Below are 26,897 nucleotides of genomic sequence, written 5' to 3' on the forward strand. Positions count from 1 at the left end.
GAAGACTCTTCTGTGTAGCTTCCACCCAGAAGCAGGCTTTCTGCTATTGTCCCGCCCTTGATAGGGTTACTCTCCCTATTGAGGCGTTGACTTATCAATCACACTGCCTATCGCGCTCTACTCGCACACATATACGCCTGGATCACACCGACAGTTTTTTGCACAAAAATAGTATGCGACATCATCTGGATATGTGTGCAACAAAACTTCAACATTCACCTTCTGCTACCATTTATGTCAAGCCGTCTACACATACAATTTGATGCATATGCTCAAATAAATCCAACGTACGCACCACACAGAACGCACCGCAACTGTCTCCGCAACGCAATGCTGCAAGGCAAACGCAACGTTCCATTGGAAACGAATGTACTTCTGTTGGTGTGTTTGAGGCGTAGCAGTAAATTGAGCTGGGCCTAGCTCCAGTTCGGTAGATTATAGAGTTTATGTCAGGACTTTAATGCCACCTGGTGGTTAGCTAATGGAAGTTCATTAACCATGACTACGGCACCACCAATGCACATACAGTACATCACATGCAACATGTACAACAATGTCTTTAATATGACAGCACTTGAACTTGGCATGACAGTCCAAAAGCCAGTAAGTCTTCAGTTTAGTGTACAAGGTCTATACATTAGAAAAAAGGTGCCATCTAGAACCTGAGGGTTCTTTGGCTGTCCCCATAAGAGAACCCCTTGAAGAACACTTTTTGGTTCCAGGTATAACCACTTTGTGTTCTCCTATGGGGACAGCCAAAGAACCCTTTTGGAACCCTCTAATCTTATGAGATATTGTGTGAGTCACAAATGGCACCCTAGTCCCGTACGCCTAGATCACTCCAACAGCGCCATTGCGCAAAATAGTATGCAGCATCATCTGGCTACGTGTGCAACAGAAGTTCAACATTTACCTTCTGCTACCATTTCTGTCAAGCCGTCTATGCATACAGTTTGACGCGTAGGTTGGATAAATACAACATATGCCCCACACAGAGCGCACTACAACTGCCTCTGCAATGCAACGCTGCAAGGCAAACGCAGCATTCCATTGGAAATGAATGTACTTCTGGTGTCCCAAAATGTAATGCCACTGTCGGTGTGATCGAGGCGTTACGGCTCTGGTCAAAGCAATGCACTATATAACGAATAGGGTGCCATTTGGGACAAAGACGTTGTTTCACAGAAGAGGTGAGTAAGAGGCGGAGGGAAGATTGGAATCATCTTGATTAGATTATTTAAAAAAAAAAAAGTAGAGATCAGATAAAACATTTTACAGCAAGTGCAAACGTTTAATGAAACAACTACGACACAGACATTCAGTGATTAGGCATATGTGTTAAAGCAGCAGCAGTCTTTCTCGCTCTCTCTCTTCGTCTCTCTTTCTCTCCCCCCGTCTTTCTCTTCGTCTCGCTCTCTGTCTCCATCTTTCTCTCCGTCTCTCTCTCTCTCCTCCCCCCCTACTTCTTTATATTGCCTACAAACATTTCATAAAATGTTCAAGCCTTAGCAGTGAGATGACAGCAGAGGGAAGGGAATTTCCTTGCTATTTTTTTTCTCCTGGACACAAATTAAGCCTAGTCCTGGACAAAACAGCACTCTCCATGGAATATGCTTCTTAATATAGGATAGGATTAATCTGTGTCTAGGAAACCGTCCCTCAGGGTTCTTTCAGGGTCTTTTATCTAAGACTAAGTGGTTTATAACAAAGAACTTGTAACATGACTCTGACTGACTTATAGCAGACCCCAGGTCACTATTGGCACTACAAATACATACAATTACACACACATACTGTATACAACACAATGCTGCCTTGGAATGTGAACATACATGAATTATATAGCTACAACATTCTCTTGATCAAATAAAAGCACAGTGATTCGGATATTGCAATACTGTAAAGCTAGAATGTGTAACATTCACTGGCAAATGTGATGTTCTGGGTTATTTCATAATACTTCTCCTGAATTATAAAATCAACCCTCAAATATATTTATGATTAAAACATTTAAAACTTCTTCATTTGGGACAGAATGAACATATAATCATTAAACAAATTGTGCACAAGTATTGGAATACATAAGGCAAAAATGTAACATATAAAAACAGGATAATAGAAGGAATTGATGAGTTAAAACATTGTTTTTTTAAAGCATCATTAAAATAATTTCAGGAATCAGTAATCATTTCATTTGGATTGTAAACATCCATGATGGTACGTAAAGTCATCACGTTAAGTTGTTGATATCTTTGGAATGAAACCACTTAAAAACAAATAAAAATATAAAAAATTACTCTGAGAACAATTCCTTTTTTGAGTAAATAACTTAAGTGTTTAGAGTTGTTCTAACCGGTTAACAGTTGAAACTGTTCCGGATTTCTGCTGCTTTTGTGGTGCTCTGGGGTTGGTTGATAAAAATGCATAATCAAACATTAAAAGAAACATCAAAACATCAATGTGATTGAAGCTAAATGCCTTTTGTGACTTAAGTTAATAAAATGTAAGTGCTTTGGTAACATACACTGATGTACAAAACATGAAGGACACCTGCTCTTTCCTTCACAGACTGACCAGGTGAATCCAGGTGAGAGCTATGATCCCTTATTGATGTCACTTGTTAAATCCACTTCATTCAGTGTACATGAAGGGGACATTAAGCCTCAAGACAATTGAGACATGGATTGTTTGTGTGCCATTCAGAGGGTGAAGGGGCAAGACAAATATTTAATTTCCTTTGAACGGGGTGTTAAGGAGTGCGACGCTGCTGGGTTTTTCCACACTCAACAGTTTCCTGTGTGTATCAAGAATGGTCCACCACCCAAAGGACATCCAGACAACTTGACACAACTGTGGGAAGCATTGAAGTCAACATGGGCCAGCATCCCTGTGGAACGCTTTCAACACCTTCTAATCCATGCCCCTGACAAATTTAGGCTGTTCTGAGGGCAAAATGGGGGGTGCAACTCAATAGTTGGAATGTATTCTTAATGTTTTGTGCAGTCAGTGTATATTTCTATATTTCATAGTTGCTTTCATATCAAATATCTATTTCAGCCAAACAATCTTAAATAAAATGTTCTCATGACTCTGGATTTAGGAATCTTCTCTTTCCAGAGCCTTCATAGCACAGTAGTAACACATTGATTGGAGGAATTGAATTTACAGATGAATTGGGGTATTGTTGGGATGATATGTAAATGTAAGCAATTCTTCAGTGGTGGCCCCATTGCTCATAAGCTGAATAAAAATATAAAACAAACTGAACTGAAGAAGTGATAGTAAAAGGAACATTGCACTGGGGGAAAGCGAGGCCATCCTCTCATCTAATTGGTCTCCTCTACCAAATCGTACCTGAAAAAGTAACAGATAGGTAGCTTATCAATCAAAGTAATATGGAATGTGCATGAATGAATATAGAAAAGGTAACACATGGGATGGCACCTACCATTGTGCATTGCCACTCTTCAGGTCTATCTGATCCAGATCCAGCTGTAACTAAACACAACAACGAAAACACGGGTCAGAGGTCATCTCAAAAAGTGCTTAAACCAGGACATACATCATTAGATAGCCTACAGTAGCTTACCTTTCCAATGAGCTCTCTCTCCCTGCTCATGAAGGAGACGTTGTTTTTGACAGTCAGGTCTAGTCTTCTCTGCATGGACTCCTCCAGAGAGAAGTCAAAGTCAAACCTGCACACACAGAAAAAGGAAAAGAGAGAATGGCAGATACAGGGATATGACATAACTCCCTACTGTAGAGCTGCTAGTTTGATATACAGTGCCTTCGGAAAGCATTCAGACCCCTCGACTTTTTCCTCATTTTGTTACGTTAGACTTATTCTAAATTTGATTAAATTGTCTTATTTCGTCATCAATCTACACACAATATCCAATAATGACGAAGCAAAAACATATTTAGAAATGTTTGCAAATTTATATATAAAAAAAAACTGAAATAACATTTACATAAATATTAAGACCCTTTACTCAGTACTTTGTTGAAGCACCTTTGGCAGCAACAGCTTGGCACACCTGTATTTGGGGTGTTTCTCCCACTCTTCTCTGCAGATCCTCTCAAACTCTGTCAGGTTGGATGGGGAACGTTGCTGCACAGGTATATTCAGGTCTCTCCAGAGATGTTTGATCGGGTTCAAGTCCAGGCTCCGGCTGGGCCACTCAAGGACATTCAGAGAGTCCCGAAGCCAATCTTGCATTGTCTTGGCTGTGTGCTTAGGGTCATTGTCCTGTTAGAAGGTGAACCTTCGCTACAGTATGAGGTCATTGGCATTCAGGCATTCAGACATGACACTTGGCATTCAGGCCAAAGAGTTCAATCTTGGTTTCATCAGACCAGAGAATCTATTTCTCATTATCTGAGTCCTTTAGGTGTGTTTTGGCAAACTCCAAGTGGGCTGTCATGTGCCTTTTACTGAGGAGTGGCTTCTGTCTGGCCACTCTACCATAAAGGCCTGATTGGTGGAGTGCTGCAGACATGGTTGTCCTTCTGGAAGGTTCTCCCATTTCCACAGAGAAACTCTGGAGCTCTGTCAGAGTGACCATCAGGTTCTTGGTCACCCTCCTGACCAAGGCCCTTTTACCCTTGATTGCTCAGTTTGGCAGGGTAGCCAGCTAGAAGAAGAAGCTTGGTGGTTCCAAACATTTCCCATTTAAGAACGATGGAGACAACGTTGTTCTTGGGGACCGTCAATGCTGCAGAAATATGTTGGTACCCTTCTCCAGATCTGTTCCTCGTCACAATCCTGTCTCTGAGCTCTATGGACAATTCCTTCGTCCTCATGGATTGGTTTTTGCTCTGACATGCACTGTCAAATCAATTGTATTTACCACAGGTAATCAATCAAGTTGTAGAAACATCTCAAGGATGATCAATGGAAGCAGGATGCACCTGAGCTCAATTTCGAGTCTCATAGCAAATATTTATGTAAATAAGGTATGTTTTTTGTATTTAATATATTTGCTAAAATATATTAAAACTGTATTCGCTTTGTCATTATGGGCTATTGTGTGTAGATTGATGAGGACTTTTTAAAATCTTTATCCATTTATAGTGTTAGGACTTCAGACAAAAATGCAAACAGTACCAGATACTATTACACAAAGACAGCAGGAATAACTCTGGGCCCTAGTTAAGGTAACTTTGGGGCGGCAGGTAGCCTAGTGGTTAGAGCAAAGGACTTGTAAGCGAAAGGTTGCAAGATTGAATCCCCGAGCTGACAAGGTAAAAATCTGTCATTTTGCCCCTGAACAAGTTCCTAGGCCGTCATTGAAAATAAGAATTTGTTCTTAACTGACTTGCCTAGTTAAAGGTAAAATTAAAAATAAACATGGTCAGGAAAACTCCTGTCCTTACACATTCCCTCTGTCTCCTGATGACCCCTTCTGTCTCACCTCTCGTTGAACTCAGGATTGAGGTCTCTTTTCTTGGTGTTGGTCTTTCTCTTGGTGGTCCTGTTCTTGTCTGGCAGAAGGATGAAGGAGACATAGGGGTCGGACCCGTCCTTAGCGGACCCACAAGCTGGCAGGCCCCTAAAGGCAAACAGAGAACAAACCGGGTGACTAACTGCATGTGGACACAATGTTCACTGGCTCCATACAAATGTAGGATCTTAATTTGATCCCCCTGTTGCAGGAGAACTTTCCTGCGATGCAGGAAATGTTAAACTTGTAGTGCATTTGAGATTTTAAAAAGCTTCTGAAGTTGGTAATTTCCCTTACAAAAAATGTATCATTGTCCTACAAAAATGTCCATGAATTATAATCCACATAATAATTCACATTTCCTGTTGCTGCAGGATTATTTTCCTTAGCATATACATTAGGGCTAGCTTTCCCCCCTTTTTTAAGGTGATTTATTCATTAATTCATTCAAATACAATAAAAGAATGGCTTAACATTCATAAATACATGTTTTTTGGGTTTTTTTTTTAAACGCACACAACATACAACATAGATATAACCTTAATTTTCTAAGTCTAGTGACTATACACCACTAGCCAGTCGGTCGGTTCAGGACAGACCTGCAGGCAAGGTACAGTGATGCACAGTGCATTATGGGTATTGTAGTTTGGGACATACCTGCAGGAAAGGACGGTGATGAACAGCCGGTTTTCCTCTATTGAGTAGCCAATTTGCAGCTTCACCTGGCCGGGGCTCTGATCAACTCTGAGCGAGGAGACACAGGTAGACAGGGGGAGAATCTCAATTGGTTTTGCTCGACTCCTCGCGTCCTCTCCTCCGTCCTCTCCTCGCATCCTTTTGAAAAAGGTCAAAGGTAAATCGAGGGGAGGAGGCGAGGGGAGGAAATGTGGAAACAAATGCGCTTTTATGAAATCAGACTCTGGCAAATGACGTTTACAGAGGAGGAATCACAAAATCTATGTAAAATGATAAAAACAAAATGTAGGTAGTTGCGCAAGACATTTTATAGATAAAAGGATGAGTAGCATATCATTTCTAAAACGTTTGTGGCAAATGTCCAAACTCTTGCAGTAGGACTCCTGTAGCATACACCTCAGTATCCGATGCCGGATGAGGCAACCGAGAAGAGGAGCAAACTCCTCCGTTCGCCTATTAACGAATTGACACAGCTCCTTCATATGGTGACCCCTTAATGGTTTCCGGGTCACGGAGGAGAGGAGGCCGGAGGAGTCGAGGCCAAGACGGACTTTTGCCCAATTGAGAATCTCCCACGGTTACAGTTTACATGGATTATAAAAATGTATTCATTCCTTCATTTATGACCCAGAGTTTTTCCTGGTCAGGTCACGAGTTCAGGTCCCACTGCTGGCCCTAATTATGACGTTTGATTACAGATACATGATCATTTTAAACTACAGAAAAGCGTTATTTATTTCTATGGTGAAGTACAGTACAGAGAAAAACAACATGTGCCATTCTGGCCCGCTGGATATTATTCCTCAGTCCTCACTGTACTATACTGTAATGTGACCGGGAAAACAATGGGACATTGATGTCAGTGTGAGCTTTAGAATGACTCACAGTTGAGAGAGCGGTGATCTGTGTCGTAGGTTTGGTTCAGTGTCCCTTCTGTGGATGACATGGTCTCTGTCCTCACTGCCCTCCTTAGTACCATCACTACGACACACTGCCAGCTGGGTGTCCAAGATCTGCAAGACAAAAGGCTGTTTAATATTCCTCTCAAGTTTCAAGCTTCAGTTTATTCCGTAACAAAAAAAAAAGGTCATTTCACACATGGTCTCGACACACTTCAGAAAAACAGATCAAATATGACATTTATCAGTAAGAGGCACGTGACGGTAAAATGATTATCAGGATAGAAGGTATTAAGAGAGCACATGATGACGTTAAAGGAGAAAGAGGGGGTTCAGAGCAAATGCAAATCATAGACAATGCCAATGTCTGAACTGGATCATTCATGCAATTGTGTTGTTTTGGAGGAATAGTCATGGGACAAGTGGTGAGTTTGTGAGTCTCTGAGTATGAAAATCATATGACAGTGCTGAGTTTGTTTGGTATAGAGAGTGGGTGTATGAGTTAGACATGGGTTCAAATAGTATGTTTTCTTTCAAATACTTTGAGTGTTTAATTGAGCCTGCCTGAAATGCCAGATGGGTAGAGTTTACACTTTAGGGACTGTTCCATTGGTTCCGTTATGCCAGGCAAGCTCAATCTAGCACAGATAACGCATTTGGAGAAAACAAATACTATTTGAACCCAGGTCTGGACAGTGGTGAGTATGGTACACAGAGTGTCTGTTTACTTTGAGTTTACCTTGAGTGTGGCCCTCAGTAGTATCTGGCTCTCAGGGAGGGCCCCGTCCAGACTCAGCCATCTGTCCAGCACCAGGCCCTGCTCTGACAGAACCTCTCTCAGTGGTAGTACCACCGTGCCCAGGGCCTGGCCCCAGCTGTGGGACAACTATAGTACAGAGGAATAGAAAAACATGAACACATTCACGCACACGATGATCAGAGGTAACAGGAAGTACCATACTTCCTTTCTAACTTCGTCCACAATCACTCCCAATGTCACCACTCATTCTCCCAGCGTCGAATAGGTGTAATCTCTGTATGAAAACGTGCTAACAGCATTATCAGCCCTCTTACGCCCCATTCAAACAGAAAAACAAATGTATACTATTCAACCCTTTGCAGACCCTTTCTCTCACCTTCACTATAAGGAGTTCCTCTTTAGGGTCACGAACCAGGAAGTGGAAAGCTTCATCCCACCGAGGAGACGTAGAGCGCTCGCACACCTTGGAAAAAGAGATGGATGGAAAAACCAAAAAGATACAAATAAATTGTCTATACTTCATTTTGGTTTCTCTAGTAAGCATATATAGTATGTAAATAGATCAGGAGACAAGAAGACTTGAAGAGGAAGTGTTACCTTGGTCTTGTATGACATGGCCTTCAGCAGAATCTCTGCCCCCACTTTTGGCTCTTTTCCATTCTTCTTCAACTGTGAACATGAAGAAGAAAAAAAGATTAGTGTATTAAAGAAATGAAAGGACTGCAGCAGAATCTACATCACCAAATGTACATACATAACAAATGTACAAACCAATAATGTAAGGTCATAAAGTAGTAACAAAACCAAAAAAAGTATTGTTGTATATAAACACTGAGGAAGTATTGTGGGCTATATAGAGTCACAGGACAACAACAGCAGCAGCATGAGATCACACAGCAGGCTAGCAGGCCCCTGGCCTCACCGGCAGGCTGTGTGCTCTCTCCACATACACAAACAGCACAGCAGCCGACGGCACTGCCTTGTTCTGGTACTGCTGCTCGGCCTGGAACTGAAGGATCTGGAGGGTTCAGAATTATAATACACCGTTAGAACCAGACACTGGTAGAGCAGAGAGACACACACACAGAGACAGAGAGAGATATAGAGAGACAGAGAGAGATTTATTTATTTATATATTTATATATATAAAAGTGAGAGAGATATATATATATATATATATAAAACAGGGGGAGTTAACCTGATCTAGTCTGGCGGACTCTGAGAGCCTGGGGAGCCACTCCATGAACAGGTGAACCCGACCTGACTTCACATCATTCAGAGTGTACCACTGTGATAGAAACAGACACATGATTACCAGACTACCATTATCAGACTATGAGAGTATCATTGCAATACTGTATGACACACATATTTTGGAGGCATAGCTCTACCACTGGTCATATAGCAAACACAGAAAAATCTGTCATAAAATCTGTCACGAATCGTTAGACGTTACCTCATCAGTGAACTGTGGGCTGATGATGTCTCGCAGGTTCAACTTGAACCTGTAACACAATGCATTCACGTATTTCATCTGGCTCTGAGTCGTTTTGGGGCAACATGTCGTCTGGTCAGATCCTCACCTGCCCAAGAAGTCATCCTGGTCCAGATCTTTATCAAACAGCTCAAACTGGATCTCCTGACCGGGCAGCTGGGTTAGGATGATCTGAGGAAGCCCAACACAACACATATACAACAGGTGCTTAATGTCTCCCAGAGTCTAAATCCCACATTCATTAAATCCAAATCATTATTGTTTACTGTGTGAGAGCACAGATCCGCTGTGTCCTGAACCTCATTTCATCTAAAAACGGAAATATTTCCGACATCCAGTCACTGTGCTCTTTTTACCTCGTAGAGTTCGTTCCAGTAGGGGTTGAGGTTCTCTTTGATGGTGTGGCTGCGGAAGGTGACTCCCCCAACCCTGATCTTGACGTAGGGGTCACTCTTCCCCTTCACCATGCCCCCCATGAAGTTATCCTTGGCTATCAGGTTACTGGCCTCCACCAGGTGGATACGCAGCACTCCCTACGGGGGGGAAGAAAGAAAGAAAGAGAGAAAGAGAGAGAAAGAGTCGTGTTCAGCATTAGGAGGCTCCACAAAGATATAATCTGAACGCGTACTTGAGCTTCCTAAAACACATGGGACTTATAGTAAATACACATTTTTTTATGTATTACCTTTTAATGTGGCATGAACACAACCAGTCATGATGTTGTCATCACTTCAGAAAGTAGGCTAATGTTACCTGCGCACGTTCGCCCACTCAAAAAAATTATTCCAGCATCCAAACAGTGCACTGTACACCCTCCATTTGATTCATGGAAAGAGACGCCAAACATTGTTGTGATTCGGCGATTGTCATTAGGCCTACTCTTGAATTCATTGATGCGGCTTGCTGACAAATTGATCTTTTTTGTAAAAAAATTAAATTAAATAAAGTTGGGACACCTGAAAAGGGGCTGAAATACGGGATGCAAATACAGCTGTGTCTGTCCCGAGCTCATCTGCACGGGAAACTGAGGGCCCAGTTGATAATGTTGTAAGTTCCCTAGCGGGCTGGACCCAGTCAATTCAATGTTGTAAGTTCCCTAGCGGGCTGGACCCAGTCAATTCAATGTTGTAAGTTCCCTTGCGGGCTGGACCCAGTCAATTCAATGTTGCAAGTTCCTTAGCGGGCTGGACCCAGTCAATTCAATGTTGCAAGTTCCTTAGCATGCTGGACCCAGTCAATTCAATGTTGCAAGTTCCTTAGCGGGCTGGACCCAGTCAATTCAATGTTGCAAGTTCCTTAGCGGGCTGGACCCAGTCAATACAATGTTGCAAGTTCCTTAGCGGGCTGGACCCAGTCAATACAATGTTGCAAGTTCCTTAGCGGGCTGGACCCAGTCAATACAATGTTGCAAGTTTGCTAAGGAAAGCTCAAGACAGACAGAGGCAGACAGAGAGAGGCAGAAAGAGATAGAGAGGTAGAGAGATGAATGCCATTGAAAGAACCAACTGTCACTGGTTTATACCAGCTGGGATAAGATTTTATGTTCATAATTACCACTGTAGCAGGACAAAATTACATTTGAACCAAATAGGAGAATTGTTCAATTAGAGACCCCCCCAAAGTTGGACTGTTTTGCATTAATGAGAGCTTATGTCTCATTCGGGGGGGGGGAGGGCTAAGCCTTCCCTGACCCCCTGTAATTGGCACACTGGATAGCATACTGTCATGTGGCCCTTTCTGGGTGTAGATCGTGGCTCCCCCCCTCCTCTCTCTCTCTCTCCTAAGCCAGGTTTTATTATCTCAGGTCATAAATTCCTGGCAGAGACTCTCTCCCCCTGGTCATGCAGAAAGAGACAGAGAGAGCACAGAGAGAGAACAAAGGACTTCTCTTGGCCAAACTCCTAAATTCCCAAAATGGGAAAATTCAACAATATTTCTACTTTTGAGAATGTGGGAGTGATCCGCGGACACTTAAGGGACAGTTATGACGAGTGTGTTTCATTTGGTGATCTCATGAAGGACAGGAAACACACATAACGGTATCTCTTAAAGTGTACATTTCCCAGCTATCAGGTTTACATCTAAATATTGTGAAAAGTATGTGATTAACCATGAAACTATTTGTGAAAATATGTAACGTGATGTTAACCTTCTAAATGAGAGTATGGATTTTCAAATAAAGATTAACTAGTCAGTGGCCACACCCCCGTGAGCCCAGACATCACATTAGGCATCATAGAACCACCCCTTCTTCGACAGAGGATAAAACCCACTCCTGAAGAAATTCCCACCAAAACATGCCAGGTGACACTGGTGTGTGAAGTAGTTTAAACTACAACATGCCAAAGAGACCCACGGTAAGCCGGACGTCTCGAATGGTTAAGACCACACAAACCATAAGACTAGAAAACCATCCCAAGTGGAGCATTGGCTACATGTCTGGAAATGGTTCAACTCTGAGACTTTCGATTCACTACAGAAGGAGCAAATTCTAGACGAGACGAATTACTAGTCTGCAGCTAGAAATGACGTAAACCTAGAACGAGAATACCGACAAACGCCGAAGCATCTATCCTATGAGTACATTTCTGAATGGTACTCTGAAGTATCCATTCTAACCACCTATAACCACGAAAGACTTTGTGACTTCAATGAAAGTTAACCAGAGACTCTGATGAACCCTACAGGACGATCGAGGATTCCAACAGAGTAGACAATAACGACATACGAGCATAAACATATGTACACATTGCAATTATTCTCGAATGAGCGGCCGTTCATGTGCAAAGGATTAGCATTTCAATGAATATAATTATAGACTGTGTGTAATGAATGCATTTTGTCTTTCCTGCTCTTTCTCAGTCCCACCCCTTTCCTTTTGTCTACCAAGACGTCCTATCGGCTTAGCCCCCTAGAGACTTTTCTATCATTGTTAGTAACCAATATTTACTGTTTGTTATGTATTTCTGTGATTATTGATTTAATTATTTATTTACTAAGCCAATTTGTATATTGCTGATTCATAATTTTTGCTAGGGTTCGTGCAGATAACATAGTCTCTTTCCAAACGTCCTAAAATTCTAACAAGGTAATAATAAAACATTAATGAGAATGACTAATCGATCAGATATTAAAATATCTGAAGAGTTATATTCGGAAAATTCTAGCTCTGTAAATCAACATTTTCCGTGGTGCCCCGACTTCCTAGTTAATTAAGTTTACATGATTAGTTTAATCACGTAATAATAATAATTACACAGAGAATTGATTTGATAAAATAAGTCTTCACATTTAATGATAGTAAAGACATGACCATACAGCTGAATGGGCATGTCTGTTAGCATCCCGAAAACAGAGGTCCTATGTCAAAGGTCATCTGATGCTTCACCTGAATCACCCGCATTCTCCATCTCAGACTCCTCCCTGGCCATTGTACCACACCTTAAATACCTTGGAAGCATCCACTCGGGAACACTGCAACATCGACCAGGATATCCACAATCAGATCAAACAGGCCTCATCCTCATTTAGACGGCTAAGGAAAAAGGTTTTCAACAGCAGCAACCTGCACCTACCCAACAAAGTTGCAGTGTACCAGGCAGTATGCGTATCTTCACTCCTTTATGGATGTGAAACATGGGCAGTCTACGGCCAACACTTAAAACAACTGGCGTCCTTTCACAGAAAATGCCTCCAACACATTTTAAAAGTGACCTGGCAGGATAGTGTTCCGCACTCAGAGATCCTCCAGAGAAACAACTGGAAGAGCATTGAGACGTCCCTCACACGCAACCAGCTTAGATAGCTCGGCCATGTCATCGGATGCAAGAGGACCGCCTGTTGCGAAAGACGCTGTACGGACAGCTACAACTGGGCCGTCGCTCTGCAGGTGGGCAGAAAAAGCAGGCTAAAGGACCAACCGAAGACATCACTATAGAAGTGTGGGATGAACTCTGCCTCCCTCCAGACTGTTGCTGCGACCTTTCCACCTGGCGCGGCCTGCTCCGGCCTCAACGGGACAGGCCTTTGCGTGCTCTGTCTGTGGCAGACTGTGTGCATCCCGCATCGGATTATACAGTCATCAGTGAACACACAAGCTGTAGTGGAAGTCAGTGTGTGTGTGTTTCAGTTAGCGGACTCACCTCACTAGCAAAGTCCGAGTCAGGGGTGGTCTGCTGGGGTCGGATGGGTACAGGTTTAGGGGCTCCACTCACTCCCCCAGGGGCCACCTCTGATGAGATACCCCCATCTCCGTGGCCTGACCCTGGGCTTAGGGGGTGAGGAGATACGGGGCTGGTAGGAGAGGCATCCTCATTTAAATACAGCACCTATATCAGGAGAGAGAAGAGAGGGAGATACTTAGTCGGAGACATACATTTTAGGACAGGTTATGCCATGGCATCACTGTGTATGTGTTCCATGTGTGTGTGTGTGTGTGTGTGTGTGTGTTTGTAGGTGTGTGTGTATATGTGTGCATACGCATGCCTGCATGCACGCGTGTGTTTGCATACTGCGTGTGCCTGCGTGGGTTTCTGTGTGCGCGCTGTGCTTCCCGTGCGCGCTTTCCTGCATTTGTGTGCGTGCTCCCCACCCACCCTCAGAACAGCGTTGATATAGATGCGGCTGGCCTGGCCAGAGTTGTCCAGCTGAAACCACTGGTCCATGCTGAGGTCAGGACTAGCCAGCAGACGGGACAGAGGGATGGACAGACTGCCCAGAGACAGAGCCCGGTCATCATCCTTCACCTGGAGGGAGGAGGAGGAGGAAGAAAGAGGGGGAGGAGGAGAGAGGCAGATGAGGAGGAGGTTGGGTGTTTCACAGAGAAAAGGTAAAAAGATGTGTGGATATGATTGACAGGTGGATAAGGGCGGATAAGGTTTGATATTCTACAACAGTGGTGTGTGTCTGTGACATCTGCAGTAAACGAGGATCCACTCGTAACCACTGTGACGTGGTTACCACTGTGACCCATTACGAGAGACAGAGATGGATAGAGAGAGACAGATGGATAGAGAGAGAGACAGAGAGAGAGACAGAGATGGATAGAGAGAGAGAGATGGAAAGAGAGAGAGAGAGAGAGAGATTGATAGAGAGAGAGATGGAAAGAGAGAGAGAGAGAGAGATTGATAGAGAGAGAGAGAGAGATGGAAAGAGAGAGAGATTGATAGAGAGAGAGAGATGGAAAGAGAGAGAGAGATGGAAAGAGAGAGAGACAGATTGATAGAGAAAGACAGCGATTGATAGAGAGAAAATAGGCTTGTGGATATCTTATTACCTGAATATCAATTTCCTGTTTGCGAGGGTCCTGGATGTAGAATGTGAAGGCAACTTCCCACACTGGGTCAGTGGTAAGATAACAAGTCTAGGAACCATAGGGGAGAGGATACAAGTGATGGAACATGAGAGAAATACACTAACCTAGAGCTTAAGGCAAATGTACACTATAGTTATTAAGACCTTCTGAGGGCCTATGGAGGTGAATTCCTACCTTACTCTCCTTGGTTGTGTCTTCTACGGACAGCTGCACCATGGGGCTGGGGTCCTTGTTACCCTTTTTCATCTGAAGCCCAACATATAAAACAGATGTGACACACACCAACAGCCAGCCACAGGGGACATAATGAAGAGAAGCTTTTGCTATTGTCACAGCTAATGGGGGGGGAGGGTCAGAACAGACAAAGACCGCAGCACTGCAGCCCAGAGCATCAGTCAGTCAGTCAGTCTGTACTCACAGGCAGGTCTTGAGCCCGGTCCAGATAGACAGCCAGGATGGCTGCAGAAGGAGGGTCTGTTGTCTTACAGGTCATATTCTGGTTCCTCTGGATAACCTGATCACCGGGGAAGACAGGGCTTTAGTGGTCCATCGCCATGACTACAGCTTAAATGCTGAAGGCGTAATGAGATTTCTATCCAACTTGCAACGGCAATGTTTACAAACTACATCACAAGCACTCCTTATTCTAAAAATGTGAGGGGAGTCTACCCAAAACCATGCAAGCATTTTATTTGACCATGGGAACATGGTAGTGATACAGTGATGTTGTGTAGTGGGCACCTCATTGAGTCGCTCAGCAGAGGACAGCAGAGAGAGCCACTCCAGACGGAGGTGAACACTGCCAGATGGTACATCCTTCAGACTAAACCACTAGTAGAGAAAGAGAGGGGGGTTTAACGAGAACTTCAGACTGAACCAATGAGTGTTGAAGAGGGGGGGTGAGTGCTTGAGGTGGAATGACAAAGATACTCATTCTAGGTGGTGGTAATCGTTTACATTTTAAAGTAGCGGTGTTTAGAGCGAATATTCTAGAATAGCCGGTACTCAAGCAGTAGACAATATGAGGTGGTGATTCTCTGTACTGATGTGCACTGGCACAGTTCAAACACTAGGGGGGGTCACGTTATTGTAGTGAGACGGTGGTGAGCCCAGAGAGCCAGAAGGAGATCAGGAGGGAGGCACACTGGGTCTGCATGACACCTGCTGCTTTAAACGGGATTACCAGATCCAACCGTAATTCAGTCTACAGCCGCGTCTTAAGGGCAGCCTTAATTCCAACTCATTCCAGCTTTTACTATCTTATACGAGATACGGACAATAGCTGGTAGAGAGAGATATACACTATACCTCAGTTAAAATTCTCATTGACTGGAGCTACTTCTAAATAGTGAAAGTAAATTACTTTTTACTGAACCAATACTATTGTGACGTGTCAGACTTACTTTCGATATGAAGTAAATAAGATGAAAAACTAAAGCATATAGCCATTAGCACTTGTAACTCACCTCGTCTAAAACTCTGGCTTTGTGTACGATATCTAGATCCATCTTGACCCTGAGAGAGAGAGAGAGAGAGAGAGAGAGAGAGAGAGAGAGAGAGAGAGAGAGAGAGAGAGAAGGAACATTACAACGTAGCACAAGTGCATTTGTAACTGCGATGGAGATGGTGTAACAGAGAAATACAGAGAAAGCGCGAGGGAATGACGACGATGCTACCTGCCCAGGAAGTCATCCTGGTTCTGGTCTTTATCAAACACCTCCACCTCCAACTCCTGACCAGGCACTTCATGGACAATCACCTGACACACACACACAGTATAAAACACATGTACACACGTAAACACCACACCAGATGACACAGTAGCAACAGTAACAGCAAACAACACGACAGACTGAATGTATATGTAGCAGAAAAGCTGTATAAAAAAAATATATATATATATTTGTACTCCGATGGAGTTGGTTAATAAAGAACGTCATTTCTTTAAAAATACAATATGACAGACACATGCGAATAGGATCAATTGAAAATATCCAAAGAGGTCCCATGTTTGATAGCTACATTATTGCAGAGCTATATAGCATCAAATATAAGGCATCTGAGTTTCTCCCAACAGCCCTGAAGTCCATGCTATCACACATACTCTGCTCCTTGTGCAAGACCGTTCATTTCTCATGATGCAGCAGAGGAAACAACTAAGAGATCAAACTAGATAAACAAAACCATCTCTATAGAAACCAAGGCCAGAGCTTCCCCTTTTCTTTGCTGCACAAAGCAGAATACGCTGCCTGAGGAAAACCTGTTTGGTCAAAACACTCTGCGAGGTAGTGCACTATTTAGGGAACAGGGTGCCATTTTGGGACGCACTTATAATATGCCCGATCTGCTCCTACCACTGTAAATATTGCTGTGTGGTTCACTGAAGTGGTATTTCTGCAATACGCAGGCCTTGTTTTTTGTGGGATTCTTACAGAGAGAAGCAGATAAAACAAACCAAGGGCAGTGCGACATGCGACATTCTCTCTCATAGCAGGCTGCAGTGGTGGAGGGCCGGTGACTCCCCTCTTAATGGACCGAAGCCTAAGACAGATGTCACACTCAGGGCTACAATCAGGTCACTACAGGGAGAAAGGCATTTACAATGGCGCTGTACAAGCAGTGAATGTCAACCCACTGGGCACAGACGTCATTTCAGCGTCTAGTTTTGATTTACATTGGGTCGAGTTGTCAACTAACATGAATTCAACGTGAAATCGAGAAGAAATGTCACCATGTCATTGGACTTATGTTCGATTTGGTAAAATTCCCTTACATTGATTACTTTTAGCAAATCCAATCAGTTTCCCACGTTGATTCAACGTCACATTGAACGTTGTTGCTGAAATGACGTGGAAACCAGTTTTCAACCAATGTTCTAATTTCATATTTTCATTTTGCTGACAATTTGCAATGTCCTCCTGAGTTGTCTTGAAAGGTGCTTGAAGTAAGGAGGATCTACTGTAACTATTTTGACTTGTTCAGTTGGTCTTTCACAGGGTTCCCAGCTGCAAGCCCCACCTCAATAACAGACACATTTAACAAGACTCATAAATATGCAATAACTAATAATGAGCTGGGGGACCAGCAACGCTCTGCGGTAGCTCTGAGTGATGAATTCAGCTTTAGACAGTCTGTGGTGTTGTATTCCATCTATTCTCCCCGCTCTCACATCTCTGAAATAATTGGTCGGAGAACTATCCCAGCTGTGCGCCTCGGAACGGTGAATATTCATCTTTAGACAGTAATGTATCAGTTTTCCCCCCTCTCACATCTCTGTCTTCTCAATCACTCTCTGTCCGTCTTCCACTCTTTCTCAATCTTCTCTCTCTCTCGTCACCTCAAACATTTTCTCTCTTGTCACCTCAAACATCTCTCTCTCTTTCCTCTCGTCACCTCAAACATCTCTCTCTCTTTCCTCTCTTGTCACCTCAATCATCTCGCTCTCTCACCTCATACATCTCTCTCCACTGTGGGTTGAGGTTGCTGTCCACGGTGTGTGATGTGAAGGTCTGTGTGCCCACACGCAGCACGGCATACGGATCAGACTTCCCGTCGATTATCCCCTTAATGACCGTATCCTTGGCTGTCAGCTCCTCAGCCTCCAGCAGGTGGATACGCACCACTCCCTGACAGACCGACAGAGAGGCATGATTAACACACAGTCTACATTTCGCCGTCCACTGGTTCCCACATTCTGCAGCTTTGCCCTGAGACATGGCTGTGAACTCCTACAGTCATATGTCTCAGTACAATCGGGTGTTTATCTACGTCAGTCATACAAGTAGGGTCAGTCAATCTGTTGTGTTTTGTAAATGCTTCAGTCTGAGTCTGACTCTCCAGGACAGGTGATTGAGTATTTCAGTGGTGTTACCCGTGGGAGAGGGGAGCGGAGCTGCGCAACGTGCAGGTTGGCCACCAGGGGGATAGTGAGGCGGTTGGGGAGGACCAGGTACGAGGCTATAGCATCCATTATCTTAGTGTCCGACATGGCACTGCAAATGAATGCAAGGGTGGTGTTGGGGACACACAGAGATGGGAAACAAACAAATAGACAAAGACTATATACTACTGCTGACAACATGAACATGCATCAAACATGATATCGTGGCACGTATGCACAAAGCGTCTCAGAGTAGGAGTGCTGATCTAGGATCAGTTTTGCAGTTCAGCTCTTAATAAATTATAGTATATGGAAAGAGGGAACCTGATTCTAAGTCAGCACTCCTACTATGAGACGCTTTACGGGCTCTGGGTAATACACAATAGGACCAACAGCACCCGTTGAGTAAGGATGCGGTTGAGGCAGGGGACGTTTCCTTGAAATCATTTTTAGCCAAATGTGATTTCTCAGTCCCGTGAATACAATTAAATAAGAATGACAGACTGTGTCATTAAACGTGTTGCCAGGAATCTTTGATATATGATGTTAGCAACTAAAGTTAACTGAAACATCACTGACAATTAATGATTTAATTGTAATATCAGACAATTAGCTACATGTCTTATCCACACACAATGTGAGCAGGGACACTGACAGAAAGAGCCCTCTCACTCACTTGAGTCCAGGGATATCCAGCAAGTTGGTCAGCCCAGTCCAGTTGATGTCCAGCTTCTGTGAAGGAGGATGTAGTTAAAGAGAGTCAACTTCAGAAGATGCTGCACCAAATGAATGAATGGATGGATGGACGGACGGACAGACAGATGAAGGAATGAAGCGATTGGTAACAGAGACTCACAGGCCTGCGTATGAAGAACATGGTGACGGCTCCCACCAAAGGGACGTCTCCAATCAGGGGCTCCAGAATAACCCTCAACATTCCATGTAGCTACAGAGACGGGTCGGGGGGAGAGGGCGAAACGGAGGAAAAGAGATAACGAGGGAAATAATTAGAGAGAGCGTCAGAAACTGAAAGAGAGAGAATGATACAGGATAGCTTTACATAGAAAGACTACACATTTGCAGGGGAAAATGGCTCATGTGCTGCACTCCCACCAAATCCCCAGCCACATTGTTCGTTCTCGCTTTACCTGTACTCCTTTCACTCCTGCTTTGCAAAAGTACTTTTTGATTTCCACATTGATCTCCACATCACCCGCATAGCTGGAGAGAGGAGAGAGGGGAGGAGTCAGGGGGGAGAACAGGGAGATGACGTAACTGTCAAGCAGCTGCTGCTGCTATAGACAATGGACGTGCTCTTCATCACAGAGGGTGGTGAGGGTAGCCACGCGTGCGGCGGCGGCTGCGTACCTAATGTACAGATCCAGTAAGACCTGCCGCTTGTCGTGCTCCGTGTGAGCCTTCACTCCCACCACCTTCATGGCCTGCGACAACAACAAAAAAAAACGCATCATATTGTGTTATCATGCGCATAGAAAATTCACAACATAGGCCGTGTTTACTGCAAGATGCTGCGTATAAGGTAACCTCGTCTGCAGGCTATTGGGGAGGAGGTCTGGTGCTAAGAAGTGTGTGGAAGTGTTCTGTATGGTCATTAGTGTCCGAATGAACCTGTCCATCTTCCTTTGTATAATGACAGGGTATACCAGAGCCACATATGTACATCTCTAGAAATGGCTTGGCTCTGGGGCCTACTATACAGTAGTGACATGGTGTCACGCAGGCCAGGGCTCTTGTACCTTGTCCCCTAGGTTGACTTTGGTGAAGCTGAGGGTCTGTAGGTGGGTGTTGGATGCACGTATGACTGGAGCAATGGTTTCGACCAGTAACTTCTCCAGATACTGGCCCACGAACGGCCACGCCTGCTGCAGAATCTAGAGGGGAGAGAGAGAGAGAGAGAGAGATGTAGTCATGCTTCTCACTGTGTGTTTACAACCTAATAAATATACATGAGATCCTATCATCATCGCTTGACCACGCTTCAAGGACACCTTTGTCATTTTTCAAGGACTGCAGCGCTTGCAGGCGATTTCACTGAATTTTGAATGTAAAATGTATCTGCATATCCGATCTGCATTAGCTTGCTTGCCAAAGCTCATTAGGTCACCATATGCTATGCCATATTCATTCCTATTTACGTTGTATAATCACATTTCAAGGCACAGATAGTAGGTTCTATAACAACTGATTAACTCTACTGGACAACCAAAAAGGACATGTCATGTACACGTCCCTTATAATTGACTGCATCTGCAAACGCAGAAAGAGGACCTGATAGTGAAAGATTTCACAACCTTAGAGCATGATGTCCCCTCCCCTGTACCACATATCCACTTACACCACAGGAAACCACGACCACATATCTGGTCGAGAGGCTCTTCCCATGACGGAAACACAAAAGCCGTGGCCCTGCAGTCAAATGACCTTGTGACCTCATGGGTGGAAGTTTATTCACATTTTTCATAATGAATAAACATTCTTCTTTTTTTATCTGCCAAAAATGTGGTGTTTCTGTGTCAAACAGTAAAACAAATTCAGTCTTCTGTGATGTATATAAAGAGTAATATTGGGATTCAAACTCAAAATGTAATACATTTCAACTCTATATCTGACATGGTCCAGGTGTCTTCTTTTCTTAAGTCCATAACCATGTGTGTGAGGTGTATACTTTTGTTTTAATGTAGATGTGTTTAAGACTACCAAGAAACACTGTGTGACCCTGATTTAGTCCACTGTTTGTGTCACACTGCTTTGCTTTATCTTGGCCCGGCCGCAGTTGTAAATGAGAACTTGTTCTCAACTAGCCTACCTGGTTAAATAAAGGTGAAAAAAGAAATCCAAAAAAATAAATCAACTGTACATTTGATGGTTCACTTTTGTATGGTTCCACTGTTGGTCATATTATTTAAATCATACTGCCATGCAGTTGTTTATACAGCGAATTAATGGAAAGATCCATCTGAGATCTAAAGCTTGGCGTCACTTTGAAAAGGTGCTAATTTCTGAATCAGTGTGTGGGATTTAAATGTGCTAATTTCTGAATCAGTGTGTGGGATTTAAAGGTGCTAATTTCTGAATCAGTGTGTGGGATTTAAAGGTGCTAATTTCTGAATCAGTGTGTGGGATTTAAAGGTGCTAATTTCTGAATCAGTGTGTGGGATTTAAAGGTGCTAATTTCTGAATCAGTGTGTGGGATTTAAAGGTGCTAATTTCTGAATCAGTGTGTGGGATTTAAAGGTGCTAATTTCTGAATCAGTGTGTGGGATTTAAAGGTGCTAATTTCTGAATCAGTGTGTGGGATTTAAATGTGCTAATTTCTGAATCAGTGTGTGGGATTTAAATGTGCTAATTTCTGAATCAGTGTGTGGGATTTAAATGTGCTAATTTCTGAATCAGTGTGTGGGATTTAAATGTGCTAATTTCTGAATCAGTGTGTGGGATTTAAATGTGCTAATTTCTGAATCAGTGTGTGGGATTTAAATGTGCTAATTTCTGAATCAGTGTGTGGGATTTAAATGTGCTAATTTCTGAATCAGTGTGTGGGATTTAAATGTGCTAATTTCTGAATCAGTGTGTGGGATTTAAATGTGCTAATTTCTGAATCAGTGTGTGGGATTTAAATGTGCTAATTTCTGAGTCAGTGTGTGGGATTTAAAGGTGCTAATTTCTGAATCAGTGTGTGGGATTTAAATGTGCTAATTTCTGAGTCAGTGTGTGGGATTTAAAGGTGCTAATTTCTGAGTCAGTGTGTGGGATTTAAATGTGCTAATTTCTGAATCAGTGTGTGGGATTTAAAGGTGCTCATTTCTGAGTCAGTGTGTGGGATTTAAAGGTGCTAATTTCTGAATCAGTGTGTGGGATTTAAATGTGCTAATTTCTGAATCAGTGTGTGGGATTTAAAGGTGCTAATTTCTGAGTCAGTGTGTGGGATTTAAATGTGCTAATTTCTGAATCAGTGTGTGGGATTTAAAGGTGCTCATTTCTGAGTCAGTGTGTGGGATTTAAAGGTGCTAATTTCTGAATCAGTGTGTGGGATTTAAAGGTGCTAATTTCTGAATCAGTGTGTGGGATTTAAAGCGGCAATCAGCAGTAGAAACAATAACAAAGCTCCGACCCCACCCCCGTTTCGGTAAAAAGCTGAAGGATGTCACTGGAGAAATATAACCACCTTCAAAATCCATACACGTAGCTATGGATGCAAGAACTGACCATCTATGGAATCAAATGTATAGTTTTAACCATGTTTTCGGGCTATATAATGCTTGTTTACGTTTACAAGCTAATATTCTGGGTTCTGATGGAGTACGACAGTTGAGCTAAGCTCATGAGGCATTTAGAAGTTATAGTCTTCAAGAATCAAAGGGTACATATTGATTTGATTTAAAAGGCCCAAAGATTGATGTAGAAACTGCTGATTGCCCCTTTAAGGCAGTAGCACAAATACTTCCCATCTCACTGCCAAGCCATTCCCTTTGACGCTGACCTTCCCCTGGGCCCTGTCTGTTTGTCTGGGACTGGTCATGGGGCTGCGTCCCAAATGGCACCCTACTCCCTACGGGCCCGGGTCAAAAGTGGTGCACTAAATAGGGAACAGGGTGCCATTTGGGGCACAGCCATGATCTCAGTGATATGGTGTGCGGTCACTCACTACTCCCAGAACCCAGCAAATCCAGTAAGCGCTGAGCTACTCAATATGTTAAGAGTCTGTCAAGAGAGACTACTTGCTCAAAGACTATCCTCACTAACTAGGTACAGTAACTAGGTATCGTGCGGTGAAAATCCTCCTCAATAATCCAGGATTTAAACCAAGGGATTATGAAAGATACTGTAAATGCTCGTAAGTGAATAAAAATCCTAACAAGAATATAATGACATTCTGGCCTGTGTCATCCTATCTGTTGTTTTAGATATGGTCAAATTGTAATTGAATAACATTTGGGCTGTGCCATCCTATCTGTTGTCCTAAAGAAGTGAGATGGGGAATCAGGCCAGGGTCTCTAGTTGGAGCCTGCCAGGCAGAGAAAGAGGCTAGGAAGGAAGCCCCTACGCAGTCAGAGCACGCGGTGGGTGTCAGCCAGGCAGAGAAAGAGGCTAGGAAGGAAGCCCCTACGCAGTCAGAGCACGCGGTGGGTGTCAGCCAGGCAGAGAAAGAGGCTAGGAAGGAAGCCCCTACGCAGTCAGAGCACGCGGTGGGTGTCAGCCAGGCAGAGAAAGAGGCTAGGAAGGAAGCCCCTACGCAGTCAGAGCACGCGGTGGGTGTCAGCCAGGCAGAGAAAGAGGCTAGGAAGGAAGCCCCTACGCAGTCAGAGCACGCGGTGGGTGTCAGCCAGGCAGCTAGCCTGGAGCAGCCCTGGTTGTTGCTTGTGAACGATAAGCCGAGCAGATCACTCCCCTACAATATGTGCTTTGTCACAGAGACTTCATTACATCTCCCAGTGAGAAGGGCAGCCTTGTTTATTGATAATCACATCACCATCATCCTCGCTGAAGCTGCTGCTGGCACTAAGTGGAGATGGGAAGGAGGCTCGCTGCTGTGGCTGCTGCAGAGGGTTTAGTGTGTGTGTGTGTGTGTGTGTGTGTGTGTGTGTGTGTGTGTGTGTGTGGTCAGGGAACCTTTACACTCCCCCCTGACTCTTACTAGAGGATGATGGGTACTAATGGAGGGAGTGGAGCGCTGCCAGAGGCAGGATGTAGACACACACCGCAAACCAGGGCAACGATGGACAGGCACAACTACGCCATCCAGGCAGCACAAAGCTCCTCCATCACCACATCAGCACAACGGCTGTGTGTGTGTGTGTGTATATATGTGCGTGTGTGTTTATATATTTATGTGTGTACATGTTTTCCTATATTATCAGGACCAGAGTGTCCTGACAAGGTAAGAAAACAATACATATTTTGAAAAGCCAGGACTTTTTTTATGTCCTGAATTTGTTAAGGGTTAAGTTTAGGGTTTGGGGTTAAGGTTAAGGTTAGTGTTAGGATTTGGGGATAGGTTTAGCATTAGGGGTTTTGGGTTAAGGTTAGGGTTAGGTTAAGAGTTAGGGTTAGGGAAAATAGGATTTTGAATGGGAATACATTTTTACTACCCAAAAAAGACCTGAACAAAGCTGTAGTGTGTGTGTATGTGTGTGTGTGTGTGTGTGTCTTGGGGTAAGGGTTTAGGGGTTAGGGAAAATAACCCACAAGGTTAGCCCCCACAAGACTGTGTGTATGCGCGTGTGTGTGTGTGTGTGTGTGTGTGTGTGTGTGTGTGTGTGTGTGTGTGTGTGTGTGTGTGTGTGTGTGTGTGTGTGTGTACTACATACCTTGTTCATCCACTCAACTTTCTCCACATCCGGAAAGTTGACCTGCAGAGAAAGTGATGGTTAGATTTGAACTTTGAACTGCCTTTAAACAATATAGCAGAAGAGTATAACCTGGGTAGGAACGTGTGGAGCTCGTGAAATGGCTAAAGATTGACTTGAGACAGTAAAATGAAGATGCGTGTGTCTTTGTGGACATCGTGAAATGGCTAAAGATTGACTTGAGACAGTAAAATGAAGATGTGTGTCGTTTTGGCCATCGCCTATGTTTCAAGACAATGAACCACAGACCGACCCTAACCCTTTCCTCCAAAGCATAACCACAGTCACAAGACCTTCACAAGATCACACTGATCACGATCAAGTGTGTGTGTGTGTGAGAGAGATATCCTGTGATATCCTGTTGACATAAACCACAAAGATTGTGGTATAGTGTGAGTGTCCTGTGGAAGAGGGTGTTATTAAAGAATGTTGAAATAGTCCCATGACTTAGAAAGTTTTCTTTCTTTCCTGATATGGTCCAACTAGTCTCCCCCTCCCCCTGACTGATGTCTCTGAGTCATCAAGCTTCTGGCATCTAAAAGGAGAACCGTGGCACAACCCTCAAGTTCTAAAGAACCATGGAACTGAAACAGGAAGTGGGGGTGCACACAGAAAAACGCCTAAAATTAGGGTGGCACGACAAAACCTCAGAATGGAAACCCTCTCTTGTTAAATGTACGAGTAACTCACCGTCACTACTAGGCTAACTGTGCTAAATGTAAATACTGTAATACCTCTGTGGCCATCTTTGTTGGACTAAATGTTCATTCTGAATTCCACCGTGACATTTAAGAGTTTGGACTCATTCCCCCCGGCCCTGCACATTAAGAATGTCCAAATATAGCTGTGGTTGGATGGACTACAGAATGAAGAAGGTGAGGTGGGGGTTGGTAGGAACAGAGTACAGTAGGAAATCTAAAAGGTCAGGATTTTTTTTTTAGCAGCAGATGTTAAAAAGGAATGAGAGAGAGAAAGAGACGGAGACAGAGAGAGACATATTTGCTCATTAGTTATGTTTATAAACATTATAAACTGTGCCAGACAGTTTCTGGATCATTTGTTTACAGATGTAGACATATTTTGACAGTGTAAACAACGGAGTTTAAATTTTTTTTTTTATTATTATGACGAGTTAGTGTAATGCATTTCTAAGTCATTCAGTATTATTCTAAATCAAAGGGTGTATTTTATTCATTAAAATGAATGGAAATATTATATTGCAGACTGTGGCTTTAAATGACCAGATTGCAGACGAGATAGTGGGCTGCAGATGTGTTCTGTAATCTGCAGTTGCAGCAGCAGGCTGAGCCTATAGAGAACAGAAAATACAGTATATGTTTGTCACTTACCCATGGGGGTAATTCCCGTTTACTCCTAAAAGCCCTTGCAGTGGTGTATGCTCTCTCGTTCTCCAATACGTACATGGCTGACCGCAGCCGCATCACTTTCTCGTTGCGACTGTGTTTCCATCCCATGTAGACCATCAGACCGAACAGAACTAAGCTGATACTAAACCCGAAGTATCCTGCCAGGTAAACTGGCAAAAGTGTAGCCAGGCATTTTCCAAAGGACCACAACACGGACACCGCATGTTGGCCGGACGGTTTGGGTGGCTGCATCTCTTCCGGCAAGGCGGAATCTGCAGCCCCCGAGCCCGTGGCCATGCTCGGCCCTGCATCCCTAGATGGCGTCGCAAAATCCTTCTCCATGGAACAGCTACCTATGCAGTTCAGCGTACAGTGCCTTCTTGTTGGTGAATTACTAATTAAACGAAATCCGAATTAAGTTAAGCCTGCAAACCATTGACAATGGTTTACTCTATCGACACGAAATGTTCGTCTAAAAAACCTTTTGAATAGGTAGCCTAAACAGCCCAAACCCTCTCTTCGTGTTCGCACTGACAAGCAGACACAGGCAAGTGGATTCTAATATTTGTCAGACTTGAGAGGGCGTGTTTTCTAAGTGAAAGCCCTCCTCAAATCCAATAGAGAAAAGTCACCCTAAAATGAACTTGTTCCGAGAATAGTTGAAACGCACCGAC

The 26,897-nt window shown here is 43.6% G+C and overlaps 1 protein-coding gene across 2 annotated transcripts; it reads right to left on the reverse strand.

Annotated features, from left to right (window-relative positions):
* Positions 1-1,270: 1,270 nt before the first annotated feature.
* LOC106567056 (extended synaptotagmin-1) lies at positions 1,271-26,852 on the reverse strand. 2 transcript variants are annotated; one of them, XM_014135893.2, is made up of 31 exons: positions 26,206-26,852; positions 24,818-24,859; positions 20,246-20,380; positions 19,857-19,930; positions 19,637-19,709; positions 19,345-19,434; positions 19,165-19,220; positions 18,480-18,600; positions 18,058-18,234; positions 16,285-16,367; positions 16,075-16,123; positions 15,350-15,439; positions 15,027-15,122; positions 14,783-14,854; positions 14,570-14,656; positions 13,890-14,039; positions 13,437-13,622; positions 9,651-9,827; positions 9,383-9,465; positions 9,256-9,304; positions 8,998-9,087; positions 8,722-8,817; positions 8,397-8,468; positions 8,176-8,262; positions 7,779-7,925; positions 7,026-7,153; positions 6,102-6,188; positions 5,415-5,552; positions 3,590-3,695; positions 3,449-3,498; positions 1,271-3,354 (listed from the first exon to the last, which is right to left on the reverse strand). In XM_014135893.2, the coding sequence occupies exons 1-31, from the start codon at positions 26,563-26,565 to the stop codon at positions 3,327-3,329; spliced, it is 3,279 nt and encodes a 1,092-aa protein (XP_013991368.1). In that variant the 5' UTR covers positions 26,566-26,852; the 3' UTR covers positions 1,271-3,326. The 2 variants fall into 2 exon arrangements, with proteins under 2 accessions (XP_013991368.1, XP_013991367.1); XM_014135892.2 differs by having other exon boundaries at positions 6,102-6,278.
* Between the last annotated feature and the right edge of the window lie 45 nt (positions 26,853-26,897).

This window comes from Salmo salar, chromosome ssa13, assembly GCF_905237065.1.
Source record: "Salmo salar chromosome ssa13, Ssal_v3.1, whole genome shotgun sequence".
Classification (NCBI taxonomy): Eukaryota; Metazoa; Chordata; class Actinopteri; order Salmoniformes; family Salmonidae; genus Salmo; species Salmo salar.